Source organism: Talpa occidentalis, unplaced genomic scaffold, assembly GCF_014898055.3.
Source record: "Talpa occidentalis isolate TD23 unplaced genomic scaffold, MPIMG_talOcc4v2.1 talOcc4.13, whole genome shotgun sequence".
Lineage (NCBI taxonomy): Eukaryota > Metazoa > Chordata > Mammalia > Eulipotyphla > Talpidae > Talpa > Talpa occidentalis.
The window spans coordinates 98,422,878-98,438,873 of NW_023601322.1; the positions used below are offsets into that span (position 1 = coordinate 98,422,878).

General features: G+C 37.5%; 1 protein-coding gene across 3 annotated transcripts in view; it reads left to right on the top strand.

The window, feature by feature from the left end:
• The first annotated feature begins 47 nt into the window (after positions 1-47).
• The window catches only part of TBCK (TBC1 domain containing kinase), a 147,795-nt gene continuing 131,846 nt past the window's right edge, over positions 48-15,996 (top strand). For 2 of the 3 annotated variants that reach the window (XR_008551562.1, XM_037509583.2), the window contains exons 1-3: positions 48-358; positions 3,635-3,856; positions 13,578-13,650. Coding sequence is in view for 2 of the 3 variants with exons in the window: in XM_037509583.2 (XP_037365480.1) it covers positions 3,664-3,856; positions 13,578-13,650 (266 nt within the window). In the remaining variant the exon portion in view is untranslated. The remainder of the gene's footprint in view (positions 359-3,634; positions 3,857-13,577; positions 13,651-15,996) is intronic. The other variant, XM_037509584.2, reaches the window with a different exon arrangement.

Consider the following 15,996-nt stretch of genomic DNA (forward strand, 5'->3'; position numbering starts at 1 on the left):
ACGCCCAGGTCGGGGGCTTTGCCCACTGTTGCGTCGCGGGACTGTGACGTCAGAGGAGACGGCCTGACTGAACCGAGCGTGAGGGAAAGCGCCGGCACCTGTCAGTGAAGTGGGTCGGGCGCTTGCTCCAGGCCATGGTCTCAGCTGGGAGTTGTGGCTGATTTAGTTCGCCTGTCAAGGGCAGGCTCTGCGCTCCCCGCGCCTCAGGAGCCGACCCATTGCAGACGTCCCTGAAATGCAGGGCCTGCTGCCCTAAGCTGTGGCGGCAGTCACAGTCGCAGCGACAGCGCTGAGGCCCTGGGGAGAAGCTCCGTCCCCTTGTCTGTGGGCCCGCCTGCACCCCCCGCCTCAGAGGCAGGTATTTGGGGGCCCCAGTTTTCGTGTCGAGTGCGTGGGGCCGGTGGGAGGTGGCGGAATAGCAGGCGCGGCGAGTGGCTCCCGCCTTTCCGCTGTGAGGGATGGAGCCGGTCTGTGGAGCTGTTTGCCGCCGAGCCTGTGTCCTTCGCGGGCGACACCCTCCCACCCCCCTAAAGTCATCCGACACCCGACTCCTTGGGAAATTGGAGGTGAAGCTTTGAAAGTGACCGACGCGTCACTGGTTGAAGGTTTAAAGAGATTAGAAAGTGAGAACATGCCTCTCCGTTACTCACCTTCGAGCAAACTCATTATTTGTCTTAGTTTTCAAAGATTAGGCAGTTGTCACAATGCCACACTCCCTGTGGAGTGGGAGGACGTCACGTAGTGAAAGGGAGTTGTTTTCGAATTGTCAGTGACTGGTTTTCAAGGCTTCTTGCTCCTTTATTTGTGACAGAATTTTTGAGGGAAGGCCTATGACATAAGTGAACTAGTTTTACTTGCCTGTTGAAGAAACGTGTAAACTGTTCATACGGGGTGAAACATTTTGTCCTTGGTGGGACCTTCCCCCTCACCCACACCCCTTTTGAGTCTTTCCATTCCAAGTCCTTGGAGGACAGAGAATGTGTTGTTTTTCATTGTGTTAGCCCATGAGCTGGGAGACACCTGACTTAAAATGTGAGCGTCAAGGTACTTGTTGAGTGAATGAACCTTGAAACCCAACTACTTCCATTGTTGTTTTTCCTCAACAAGCATTTCACATCACATTTTTCCCTGCTATTTTCTTCCCACTCACCAATTGTAGCTAGTGTGTGTATTTTTCGTGTGTGAGCCTTTTTTACGTGTTGCCATCGAAGACTTAGTTGAAGCACAACACCCATGAATGTTTCATCTTTTTGAATCATTAGTGTTTTCTTTATTTGGTTCTTTGATTTTTAGTTGTCTTAAGTGCTAGAAATGGCTAATTGAAAATCAAGTAGAATACTACAATGTAGTGAGATTGCATAATAAAAAGTAACAGTACAGAATCTCCCCTTCTACCATCAGTCCTGTTCTTCAGGAGCAACCCCGTTTAACCTTTTCTAATTTTAGGTCGATATGTTTAATAATAAATGTCTCACTCTTTTTTTAAATTAATGCTTTAAGATAGCCCACATCACCCACAACTTATTTTCTCCAAATTTTTGAAGTTATCACAGTTTTAGTTTTCTTGATGTTTAGTTTTTAATTCCAAATGATATATATAAACTATGTTTTTCACATCAATTTATGAATATATATATGCGGTTATGTTGGTTTACTGCATTGTACATGAGTCAGAGGCTTATGTTCACACCTTTTCAGGTGTGTGCTACCACACCATGCCCTCAACCAAGACATCCATAGTCCCACCATAGTCCTGATAGGGGTTATAGGCAACATTGGACCCCCTTCTTTTGCTCCCCACCCCTCCCCTGCCCACTCTTTTAGCCTCAATTTTACAGATTTCTAGCATTTGTTCTTGGTTTGTATTTTCTTACCCATTGTTTTGTTTCTCTGTATTCCACATGTACATGAAGCCCTCTGGTATTTGTCTTTATCATCTGGCTTATTTTACTTAGTATAATCCCCTCCAGTTCATCCATGTTGTCAAAAATGACAAGAGTGTATCTTTATTTCATGCTGAGTAGTTTTCCATTGTGTATATATACACCACATCTTCCTAATCCACTCATCTGTAGTTGAGCACCCAGGTTGTTAATCTGAATTGGCTATTGTAAATAGTGCTACAATGACCAGAAGGTTGCGTATGTCCTCTCAAATGAGTGTTTTTGCAGTCTTCAGGTAGATACTTAGGAGTGGGATTGCTGGATCATGTAATAGATTTATATTTAATATTTTAGGACCCTTTACTGTTTTCCATAAGGGCTATTCCTGTCTACATTCTCAGCAACAGTGTACAAAAATTACTTTTTCTCTCCATCCTCGCCAACATTTGTTGCCTCTGGTCTTTTTCATATGAGCCAGTCTCACAGGTATGAGATGATATCTCAAGGGGATTTGATTTGTAGTCTGGACATTTTAGTTGCTTCCAGTTTAGGGGTATCAGCAACAGTAACACCCTGATGTATCCACTGCCTGTGTGTGGTAGCTTCTGCAGGAATGGAATAGAAAACAGTGGCAGACTGTTCTCCAAAGTGATAGTGTGAATTTAATTTATGTTTTCACTTAAAATGAAGGTGAAATTTTGTATTTCCATGTCCTCTTAACACTATGGTTTGTCTATTTTCCTAATTTTTACTATCTTATGTGCCAGATTCTAATGTGGTTTTAATGAACTTTTCTTGAAATATATATGTCATTTCTCTTTATTCTTATGTGAAATGTATTTTTCCTAGGCTTCTATTTTATTCAATAGGTATAATATCTCCTCAAATCTTTCGAAGTATATTATAGATGGTTTTTCCTTAGTTTGCATAAATTATATCATTTGTTCCAGGGCAGAGTTTTTTGTTTCTTACTTTATTCCTCACCCTTTATGCTGTAGTCTTGCCTCACTTATGTTATGATTGCTGGGTAGTTATTATTTAAGAATAATAAAGTTTTTTAATAATAAAAAGTTTTATTATTTAAGAGTTAACGACGCTGTCTGGAGGCTCAGCATAAATGAATAAGCTTTATTGACTGACATACTTGGTTTTAGGATGGCTGGGTGGACAGCCAGATCTTAATTGATGTCCTACAAATTCCAGATTTAGGAGGCACTTGTCAGCAGTGCCAATAAAAGCAGTGTTATTCTCAGAGTTGGCTTAATTTCTTCAAAGAACCTTGCCTTCTTTTGCTTTCAGGGTAGTAACTGTACAGAATTAGATCTTCCCCCTCTTCCCCCCGACTCTGTGAGAAGGGAAGTTTGTGGAGGTCTATGGGTTATTTAAGTTTTGGATGAAGAGAACAGTCTTATTGATTAGAATATGCACTATAAACCTCCATTACTTTCTTAAAACAGGTGTTATTAAAGATAGAATGCATTATCTTTTCCTTTTTATTCCATTGCAAATCTTTGCTTTTTATTTATTTATTTTACATCTGTAATATAAATGTGTGATGGAGTTTTCCTCTTCAATATTTTATTGGAATATTTTAACTTCGATTTTTTTAATTTATTTTTTTATTTTTATATGTTTTTTTTAAGTGTGAAATTTTCCAGTTGATGTTTCCCTCCAAGTTATTTATTATTTATGGTGAGAAAATGCTGACTTAATGTTTGGTTGATCTTTCATAAGATTCTCTTTTCTTCTAGATTATCCTGGAAGATTTAAGACCCTGAAAATGTTTCCTTTGAAGGATGCTGAAATGGGTGCCTTTACCTTCTTTGCCTCTGCTCTGCCACATGATGTGTGTGGAAGCAATGGACTTCCTCTCACACCAAATTCCATCAAGATTTTGGGGCGCTTTCAAATCCTAAAGACCATTACCCATCCCAGATTGTGCCAGTATGTGGATATTTCTAGAGGAAAGCATGGTGAGTTGAATTTTTTCCCTCCTGTTCTCTAGTGTATCATCACAGTTTGGTTATAAATATGTAGTAAATATTGTACATGCACACACACATTTTCATACTTTCTCATTTATGTATATATCTGCCAAGAGAAATACAAACTCCTTAGCAGGGTGTGGGTTGCAAGCACCTTCCTAACCTAGCCTCATTGTATTCTTTAGGTATATTTCTGTGGTTACTGCCACCTTCTTTCTTCACTCCAAGCTGAGCCATGTGAGTTTTCCTGATTTCTGTCACCCTTCACATATCTTTGTTTTCATACTTCACTATTTTCTCTCATGGGTTTTGCTATGGCCAATTCCTTATAATTTGAGCTCATTCCTTTTCTTTGATACTTTTATAGTTTTTATCATATATTTATTTTTACTTAAATTGTCTCTTCTGAGGATTCTTAGTTCTTGGAGATAAGAATTCAATAAATTTTAACTCACCCCATTAGATAATGCTGTGGTACCACACCTAGATGCAGGGAGCATGCAACACGTGTTTGTTTGAATGAATGAATGAATGAACAGTCATATCTGAGTGATTCATATTGTTCAGATTTGGGAATCAAGGCTCTTAGTTTTCTCTTTTAGGGAAACCACCTGTCCATGGGTATTTCTTCACCTCTATAAGAAGTAAATAAAAGTTCTGATGTTAGAAACTGAAGAATTTTTTTACTGGAATGTATTTTGTGAATGAAAATAGTAATTTGTGCTAACTCTCTGAATGCAAAGGAAGTCAGTAAATTTTATTTAGTATTTTTGAATAGGACTCCACTTAGAGAACTGAGGGGACAACTTGACCCCTATCGGTTAAATAGTCAGTGTTTCACTAGCACTTTGTTTGCTGCTTTTTCGTAATGCAGTTGAGTTTTTGCATTTCATATCCTCATCTATTTGGGCTGCTTTTAAAAACCACTTTAAACTGAGTGGCGTATAAACAACAAACATTCATTTCTCATAGTTCTGGAGGTCAGAAGTCCTAGATTAGGGTGACAACAGATTTGGTGTCTGGCCAGGCATGCTTGCTCATTGACAGCCTTCTCACTGTGCCCTCACATAGTGGAAGGGCCAAGAGAGGTCTTGGGCCACTTTTATAAGGCGCTAGTCATGTTCATGAGAACGTACCACCTACAAAAAGTCTTGTTTACAAACATCATCACATTAGGGATTAATTGGATTAGGGGTCATGGTGGGGCACAAACATTCAATCTGTAGCACCTCACTAAAGATTCTTATGATGGCCATCCTTAATTATTTTAAAATTATTTTTGGAAATTTAATTGCATGCTGAGATTCTATATCTTAAAATTATTTTAAATGCATCTCAGTGAAATGTGCTTAATTTTCTAATATAAAATAATTTGTTAACACTACACACTTGCTGATGTTGAAATGTTTTTTCCTATATACATGGTGATTTCATGTTTCAGCCTAATATTAAAGACTGAAGAAAATGCATTTTCTTTATTGTTTTGCTGAAAAATAGACTAAACAGTACTTTCAAGTAGTCTGGGTTGTTTCTCTTAAAAATATTTGCTCTGAGCATAATTTTGTTTTAGAAACTTTGAGTATAAAGAGCTCTTTTGTAATGAATGTTATTAATGACTAATATTTATTGAATGCTTATTAAATATTAGGCAGTATTCTAAGTGCTTTATGTATTTTGATTAGCTTCATTCTCATAACATTACCAGGAGGTAGGAACCGTCACTAATCTCATTTTACAGATAAGAAAACTGGGGTATAGAGCAACTAGTTAATTAATCCAAAGTCTCACAAGTAGTAAGTAAAGAAATTTGGGATAATAATACATTTTCTCATGTGCTGAAAAATTTTAAAACTGAGATGTGTCTTAATACAAATATTGACATGCTCTTAATTAGTACTATACAGTGCCTTAGATAATTGGTACTCTATCACATCCTAGACCCTTGAACATTAGCTATACCAGGAAGCTGGGAAGAGATGTGGGAAAGATGATGGTAAAGTAATTGTCTCACAGATGATAAAAGTGCTTTATTTTTCATATTCATATGTGCCCTTACACACATGTGGAACTCTGTGTCATTCTACTGGAGCTTCTTTTACTGTGCAAGGTTGCCTTTGATCAATCTTCTCAGCAAATAATAGTAATTACTTAGGTTTAGTCTAACCTCTCACGTGGTTGGGGGCCATTTTGAAGCCATAAGTCAATCCCTCTCTAAAACAAGCAAACATGTAGGGCAGAGCTAATTGATAGCTAAAATTAAAGCAAAAGTTAAAAAGATGCTGATGAGTTAAAATTTTGTTTAGGAAGCAGTCTTTCCTGTTCATTGTAATATTTCTTACTGTGTGTTTTTGCCTATATAACCTCAGTCCATTGGGGTTATAATCTTTTAACAAACTCTTATCCGATGCCAAGTTCCTTCTTGTGCTAGGTATCAGATAAATGAAGATGACATGATCCCAGTTCCTGAGTTAGTTCAGAAGTAGTAGAGAAGAAAAATATAAACAAGATTATAATATAATAACAGTTGTTACAATATTTGATTTACAGTGTGCTCTGCAATACCAGGTTAAATTTTTCAATGAAGAATGTTATTTATCAAACTTCTGTATATAAATTTTTGGCGTCGCTAGGGAGTCTAGAACAAAGATGTTTGCCTCTTCTGTCTCTGCAGTTTCATATACTTACATTCGTTTGTTTTAGTGGTACTGGAGATCCAAAAGGATTAATGATTTTCAAAAGACGTACTGACCTTTTATGGCCAACATATTCATAAGAAACCAAATCTAGGGCCTCCCTGGTGGCGCAGCGGTTGAGCGCTGGGTTTCAAAGCTGCCCGAAGCCTCCGCGGTGATGGTTCCGTCCCCGGCTGCTCCCCGGCCACCAGAGGAGGGTCCCACATGGCGCGCAGACCTCTCCTGCCACCCGCTGCTCCCCTCAGCAGTGTACTTTGGTCCTTCTGCCTGCTCTGCTCCCTGTTCTGACTCTGGTGAATTCTCTCACCCTCCCGCGCTTCTGACTGTACCCAGTGCCTGTATAAATAAATAAATGAATCTTGAAAAAAAAAAAAAAAGAAAGAAACCAAATCTAAACATTAGTTTCACCCTTAATCATTCTTACTCTTTTTGAGGGAAATCATATTTCTCAATAATAATCTTACTGTTTTCAAAAAAATTTCAGAGAAGTGAGAAGCTTACATATAATGTTTTATAAAGATAGTACATGAAAAAAATGGAATCAAGATGGAGAAAGGAGGAAAGTTCAAGCGAGATGTAAGGTTAGTGATATTAATATGCAGTTCCTTTGTGTGGACTTAAATTTTTATTTAAATTTCTGGTAGTCAGGACAAAGTAGGAGATCCAGCTGCTTCAAATTATTTTTATAATGAGGCGATATATTAAGAATTAATCTTTAGGTATTTCCCTAAAACTGGAAATAGGGGGCCTCCCTGGTGGTGCAGGCGGTTGAGCACAGCACTCTGAACCTATCTGCAAGTCTCTGAAGTGCCTGTTCGATCCCTGCCGGCCTCAGAGCAACCCACATAGCGAGCAGACTTCTCCTTTCTCACCCGCTGCTCCCCTCAGCAGTGTATTTCTTCAGTCTGCCTGTTCTATTACCCGCTCTGTCACTGGTGAATCCTCTCACCCACCTGCGCATCTGGACAGTACCCCTGTCCTTGTATAAATGAAAATAAATCTTTAAAAAAAGAAAAAAACTGGAAATAGGATCTTTTGCAAGCTTTGTAATTTCACACAACCTTTTGTCCAGGTGAAGTGTGGAGACATTGGTGGAGAGACTATTTTGGAGGAATTGAGATCTCCTATGTGTGTTGTTATAGGCAGTATTCTGAACACATCTGGTTAAGTTGGCTTTATTGTTCTTTTGGGTGTGGATCTCTGAGTTGGGAAGTCTGTAGTTATGGGATGAACATCTAAGGAAGCTAAATTTGACAGTTTAAAATAGCAACTCTTAACTCAGGAGCTGCAGGGCCTAGAAATGGGCATTAGAAGTCTGTGACTCTTCTGAAATTATATATAAAAGTGTGGGGGGGACCTCCCCGGTGGCACAGCAGGTTGAGCACAGCTCTGTGAAGCTGTCCACAGCCTCTGCAGCACAGGTTCAATTCCCGGCCGGCCAGGTAGATACCCCCATGGCACGGCAGACCTCTCCTGTCTTGCTGCTCCCCTCAGTGGTGTGTTTCAGTCAATCTGCATGTTCTGCTCCACACTCTATCTCTGGTGAATCTTTTCACCCTCCCGTGCTTCTGGCCTGTACCCCAACTCTTGTATAAAAAAGGGGGAAAAAGTGTGTGTGTGTGTGTGTGTATTCATTTTCTGGATATTGACTCTATCATTTCATCAGATTCTCAAATAGGGTCCTAATGTAAAAAAAGGATTTAAAAGCACTTACTCAAGGGCTGTGGATAAAATTTATCTTCTTTATTAAAGAAAAACTTGAGAACTTCTAATGTAAGGTCACAGACCTTCCAAAGTTGATTTGACCTGTTCCTAGGTTTCTGTGTTACATATCACATACTTAACAATGTAGACAGCCACAATCAGTCCCACTATATTGAGTTTTGCAGTTTGTACACTCCCTGAAAGCTTCCGACTAATGGAATAAGTGGTACTGGAAGTTGGATTCTCTAATTCATTCTGGAGGAGGGGAGTCCTTCTAATTTGTTTCAAGTTAATCGTGAAGACTAGTGGTAACTACAATACACCTTAAGATAGCTCAGCCATTTGCAAAAGATTAAAAAGCAACTTTTGGCAGGTTTGTTGCTGTTAAGAATATTTTTTATTTTATTTTTTTATTTAAATTTTATTTTTATATTCCCCATACAATTACAACCCCCTTATTTTGACCCCAAGCCCTTCTTTCTGGCTTATTTCGCTGAGCATGATCCCTTCCAGCTCCATCCATGTTGCTGCAAATTGCATGTGTTTATCTTTTTTGAATGCTGAGTAATATTCCATGGTGTATATGTACCACATCTTCTTGATCCAGTCATCTATTTTTGGGCATTTGGGTTGTTTCCAAAGATTAGCTATTGTAAACAGTGCTGCTATAAACACAGGGGTGCAGGTGCTCTTTGGAATTGATGTTTCTGTGTCCTTTGGGTAAATATCTAGGAGTGGAATTGCTGGATCCTATGGAAGCTCTATGTTTAGTAGGTCAAGAAATCTCCACACAACTCTCCATAGTGGTTGGACCAGTTTGCACTCCCACCAACAGAGCTGCTTGTAATTGGTCTGTTTAGGTGTTCTATTTCTTCTTTATCTAGCTTTGGGTGATTGTAGCATTGTAGGAATTTGTCTATCTCCTGTAGATTGTTGAACTTGTTTCCATATAACTGTTCATAGTAGTTTCTGATTATTCTTTTGATTTCTGCTGTGTCCTTTGTGATTTCTCCTCTTTCATTTATGATCCTGTTTATTTGTGCTTTCTCCCTTTTTTTCCTTTGTGAGCCTGGTTAGGGGTTTGTCTATTTTATTTATTTTTTTGAAGAACCAGGTTTGGTTTCATTGATCTTTTGGATTTTTTTTAATTCAATTTAATTTATTTCTGTTTGGTTTTTATTATTTCTTTTCTTCTACTAGTTTTGAGGTTTTTTTGTTGTTCTTTTTCTAGATCTTTGAGCTTCGAGGTTAGGTTGTTTCTTTGAGTTCCTTCTTGTTTCTTGATGTGAGCCTCTATTGCTATATATTTTCCTCTTGTTACTGCTTTTGCTGCATCCCATACATTTAGGAAATTGGTGTCCTCCTTGTCATTCAATTCAAAGAATTTTTTAATTTCTTCTTTGATCTCCTCATTAGTCCTGTGGACTTCCAGTAGTGTGGGTTTCAATCTCCATGAGGTAGGAGAGTTCCTTGCCTTCTTTTTATGGTTTATTTCTAGTTTGATGCCTTCGTGGTCAGAAAAGATGGCTAGTATGATTTCAATCTTGGTGTATCTGTTGATGTTTGTCTTGGGTCCCAGTATGTGATCAATCCTGGAGAATGATCCGTGTGCACTTGAGAAAAATGTGTGCTCAGATTTTTTTGGGTTTAGTGTTCTATATATGTCTGTTAAGCCCAAGTGCTCTAGATCCTTATTTAGAGCTTTAGTGTCTTTACTTATTTTTTGTCTCGTTGATCTATCCATTGTTGGTAGTGGTGTGTTGAAGTCTCCCACTACGTATGTGTTTTCTCTGATGTCTGTTTTCAAAGATGATAATAGTTGTCTGATATATTTTGGTGCTCCTTCATTTGGTGAATATATGTTAATGAGTGTTATTTCTTCTTGAAGTATTGTCCCCTTGATCATAATGTAGTGACCATTGGGGTCTCTTTTTACCTTTTTGAGTTTGAAATCTGTTTTATCTGATATAAGTATAGCTGTTCCTGCTTTCTTTTTTGGCCCATTTGCTTGTAGGATTGTTTTCCATCCTTTAACTTCGAGTCTATTTTTGTCTTTGTAGCTAAATGTGTTTCCTGGAGACAGCAAAAGGTTGGGTTTTGTTTCTTAATCCAGCCTGCGACTCTGTGTCTTTTTATAAGGATATTTTTTTAAACCAAACTTTTGTTGAAATGTTTTATTTGGTAATTCATTTTGGTGAAATTAACTACAAGTTTGTGAATTATGTGATTACTGGGGCTTTTTCATCACCAATTATAGATATTTTCAATTTCTGACAATATGTCAAATACACCCTCATATCCAATTACATATTCTAAAGAAATTCTTCTTACTGGGTTGTCCCAGTTTCAAATAACTCCCAGCAAAGCTTGGCAGTATAGTATATCCTCATTATCACCTAGTGATTATAGTCTTACTGTTTAATGTCCGCAAATTTGTGGTATGCCTCTTGCTTTTGTACTCTTCTGAGAAGGTCTTCATTCTCGCATCCTAAAGCATTCTTGCCTCTTTCACTGTGCTGGAAGCTCATTTGGAGCTTCACTTCACATGACTCGGGTCTTGCCTCTGTTCAGGTTTCCTCGGGATTTCTTTTCTTAAAATAATTGATTCAATAATTCTCGATATGTCTTAAATTCCATGTTTTCCTCCCTCTACCGAAATAAAATAAGCCCCCATAAATACCAAAGTAGCAAAATCCTTATAATTCTTTTGCAGGACAGAACTGCCAACTCCACACGCAAGCCTTCTTTGTAGTTCTCAACATAGGAACTGATCCCCTTAGACACGGTTAGAGTCTGTTAGTATTGAAACAAGCTCAATAGTCTCAGTAGATTCATGAAACACATCCACCATATTGCTGGTTACTCTGTTCCCCCTCTTTCCCCTGCTCCTACATCTCAACAGCCCTCTCTACTAAAGCATGACATGTCATGGACATCTGTAAAATTCATATATGTTAAGTTTGACTGCCTGAAATAAAAATATTCAATGATTGTCAAAAAGTTACAGAATTTAATTATATTGTTTATGTTGGCATTACTCTCTCCTGAAAAGTTGTAAGTATAAGTAGTAAATAGCTGGATTAGAATAAGTATTTATGTAATGGTCTGTTTGTTCCAAAACATCACAGTCATTTTAGTTGTATGTAGTTTGGAAAACTTAAAGTTTCTGCTCAACAGTCTCCTAAGTGAACACCTCATTTCTCAATGATGTAACACTGTATGATTTGGGCTTGGTTTCCATTTAATTGTATCCTCAAAGAAGGTTGATTCCTTTTCGTCTTGTTCTTGCTATGCATATACCTCACATCTTGTCACTGCCTTACTTGGAGTTACATGTGACATGTGGTCTATTTTACTAACATTATGTTTTCACATGATAAGTTAGCTCACTAGTTAGGCTTTCCCTTTTTTATATAGATTATTCAAAATGATTCAAGATGATATTAGCTTCTTATTAAATCAGCAGGATGAGGTGTTAAATCTCAAGAATATTTACTGGACTTTCAGGATTCGTTTATTAATTGAAAGGTTGAAGAAAATATATTTAAGAGGAAAAAAAAGCCAAAAGACTGCAAAAATACTTGACAACTTAATCTACTTTTAAACTTGAAATCTCAGCAGTATTGAGCAGCAGAGTGAAGATTATAAATGACAGAGTGTCCTAGTTTATTGGTGTTGATTACCCACAAATATTTAACTGAATTTCTTTAAAAAAAAGATTATGCATACAAGAGTTGGGGTACAGGCCAGAGGCATGGGGGGCGAGAGGATTAACCAGAGACAGAGCGGGGAACAGAACAGGCAGACTGACTGAAATACACTGCTGAGGGGAGCAGCAGGCGAGACAGGAGAGATCTGTTGCGCCATGTGGGTTGCTCCCTGGCTGGCCGGGGATCGAACTCGTGCTGCAGAGGCTGCAGATCACTTCATAGTGCAGTGCTTAACCTCCTGGACCACGAGGGAGGCCCCTCTTTTTATTGAATTATTCTAGTCTAGAAACTAGACCTTTTATTTCATGATTTTCTTTACTTTTACTCCATTTCCTTCTTTTGCTTCATTAAGTATTCTTTCAAATTTAATTTTCTTTAAGTTTCTATTTAGAGCACTGGGTATCATTCATGCCACTACCTCAGATCATTTCAACTTCCAAGATACAGCCTAGCAACCTCCTGGCTTATCCTCACGTGTCCACCTCACCATTGTCCTTCATCTCTAACCCCACACCCCAATACCATACCTTGAACCAGTCAGTGCTAAGAGTTAACTCCTTTTACTGGATCTCCTACTCTGAAATTCCCTTTTACCATCTTTTGCTCATTTTCCTACCTTTGCTATTTCTCATTCTCTCTTTGCAGTAATCACTATTCCCAAGTTCTCTGCACCCCACTTCTTTATCATCTCAGTCTACTAAGTTTTGTGTTAGCCTCCTCCTTAATCTAATTTAGAACCCATTTTGCATAGATAGTCCACTATGTCAATTTCTTTTAAGCCCATGATCATCTCATGAGGTAACCTTATCAATCCCCCCACTACCTTTAAGCCCAGTTTTACTTTACTTTTTTCCTCATTCCTCTTATACTCATTCATTTAAAAAAAAAAAAAAAAAAAAAAAAAGGTACTGCTCTGCTACCATGTTGCTCAATCTGTTAGTTACTAGGGATAATTGATGGGGAAAAAATCAAACCACATGGGCTGACCCTCAGAATAGTGCTGACTTGTTCTTTGACAGTTGATCTGTTAGAAAATTAAACTTATTATATTGATTGTCCCCACCACCATTTTCCCCCCTACCCTCCCTTCCCCCTTCCCTCCCATGGCATGACTAGCAATCCAATGTAGATTTCCTGTTCTTTCTCCAGAATTATGATTCAGGGCATGGTAGGTTTTCTCCAGTTTCTGAACTCAGTTTCAAAAACCTTGTGTCTGACTAGACTGTCAAGCCAGTCTGCCCCTAGTTCCGCATTTCCCCTTGATTTCAAGATTTCTTTATATTTTCATTGAGGCTTTTCCTTCTCCTATTCGATGTCAAAATGAGAAACCCTCCTTTTTTCCTGAATGTAAGCTTTTCCATTTGTTTTTCCAGATAAACTCTAGATAAAAACACAGGATGATAAGACATTGTTGTTTAATGTACATGTATTGTTTTATTACATGTTTACTCATGTGTTTGGTAATTATGTAGGTGACATTGAATTTGCAAAGCTCTTTTAAAATATTATTTGTAGTCTATGTTAATATCTTTAGTGGAGCATCTATTCTGTTACTAAAATGTGTCTATCGAAACTGAAGTGGATTTGTTCTGTTTTACTCAGAGAGACTGGTGGTGGTGGCTGAACACTGTGAACAGAGTCTGGAAGACCTTCTTCGAGAAAGGAAGCCCGTGAGGTACTGTAGAATATCAACACAATTACATGGAAAGCAGACATTGGCAAACAAAAGGGCAAAAAGGCATTTTAACTAGAAATTACAGGGCTTTAGTTTCTTCTGTTACTTGTTTAATGATAAAATCCAGGTACAAATTTTCTTCTTAAGCGATCTAATTCACTTAACTCTATATTGACATTGTCCGGTGTTCAACTTTGTGAGGTAGGTATTCTCGAAAGTACTTGACATAAAAATTCCTAAAGAGGATATGTATGGAAATATGTCATCTTTTTAGTACTAAGCATTTCATTAACTGAGGTTAAAAGTGTTTTCCTGAGAGGAGCACACGGTAACTCCTCACAGGATGCTCATGTTCCTAGGGGTGCAGAGACCAGTGTAAGGTAAATGCCACTGAGGCTAGAGAGAGAATGATCACAGTTTGAGTGGAATCTGATGATCTGGTTTAAATTCAGTTATTTCAGTGACTCAGTAAATTTACTTTCTATCTCAGTAAACCCTATGGTCAAAACTTTTACAAATATATTATTATATATATTTCACCATTTTTTCTGAAATTACCTTAAAATCATCAGATGTATTTATTTAATGAATAAAGAAAATTGTATTCATTCAATGAAAAATGCTTGCCATGATTCTATAATGTAATTATCTGCTCCATTTTAAAGAAATATTTTATTTTCATTGGCTCATACTTTTCTATCACAGACACATTTTAAATGAAAATAAATATTTTTCAAGAGACAAAAAATGTGTATCTTACTGAATAGTAGTAATTTGATGAAAGCAAAACAAATAAATTAAGTAAAGGTACATTCCTTACTGCTTAAATTGCTTTGGTGTTAGTTGTTTCTGGAATGAAACATGGAGATAGCAAGTGTTCTGTTGCCTTCCTTAGCGAAGTCGAATCTGACCTTAGGTAATAAAAGTGACTTTTCTCTGTATGTAGAAATAGCTTAACCTTGTTTAGTGAATGGTTTTAATAATTGTAATTTCAGTATGTCACAACTCTTGTATTTTTTTTAAACATTTTACTCTGTTCACCCTTTTAAATTTCCACTTTGACTTGAATGAAATCAGTTTTCTGGGAAAATTAGTTGACTTTAAAATTAAAATTGTAGCTGCAACTTTAGGAAAAAAACACTTTATATTAATTCAACCTGAGTTTAATTTGTATAGATATTGAAAGCCAGTGATAGCTACATCTTTCTCTAGGAATTTTAACTAAGTCTGGCTTAAATTTGTATAGAGATTTACAACGCACTGTGAGTGACGAAAAGGTCACATACAGCTAAGCAGGCGCGGACAACTAACCATCCTCCTCATCTGTAAAACAAGTTTTACTTAATCTAGGGACCATTCTGAAGAATATTATTCTCACTTAGTGTATTATTTTATATGTATCTGATAATAATTTATTGATCAATTGCCCTGTAAGTGTGTATTTTTATGTTTTCCTTTACCAGTATATTAATCCTTCCTTTGGTAGGTTAACAAATTTCAAAGGTTTAAATGGTAGCTCTCTTGACAGAAAAATCCATGACAAATTTTAAGTGTTAAGTTTCAGTGCTATGTTTTGAAAGGCTAAGTTATTATAGGAACGTCTACTTTATGATCCAGCAACCCTACTCTGAAATACTGGATCCTCTTCAGTTTTGTGCCCAATTCACCTCACATGCACCTCACACTAGTCCAGCCCTGCCTTGGTATTTAACCAAAGAAAGGAAAAATCCACTCCCATCTGAATGTTGCTCACAAATGTTTTCAAAGACGTTACTCATAGCAGCCCCACACTGGGGAGAGCTTAAATGCCCATCGCTGGGAGAGTGTATAACCAAGCCATGGAATGTTAGTCAACAATAAAAAGCAGTGAGCTACTGATTCAACATCATGGATAGACCCAGCCTGAGCAAAAGTCACTAGACCCAAAAGATTACCTCCTCTATGTGAAGATCTAGAGCAGTGAAAACTCCTCTGTGGTGATAGTAAAAAAATAGTAAAAATAGTGCTTGACTCTGATTGGGATTTGGGGTGGGTTATGGAGGAACTTACTTAAAATATCCCTTAAGGAACTCTCTGGAATTATGGGAAATTTCTGCCTCTTGATCAAGGTATTATTTTCATGGCACATGCTCTTGGAAAACTTGTGAAAACATGCTGAAATGTATGTTTGAGGTATATGCATTTTATCTGTGTCAGTTATATCTCAATTTGAAAAAAAAGTCTGTTTAATTACTTACCTGGTTTGACTTGGGAATCTCTCATATAGCAATAATAGTATGTTAGTAAAGATATTTGATTGGCATAATTGTTTCTATAAGAAATAGTATGAAATTATTTATGGCTGCT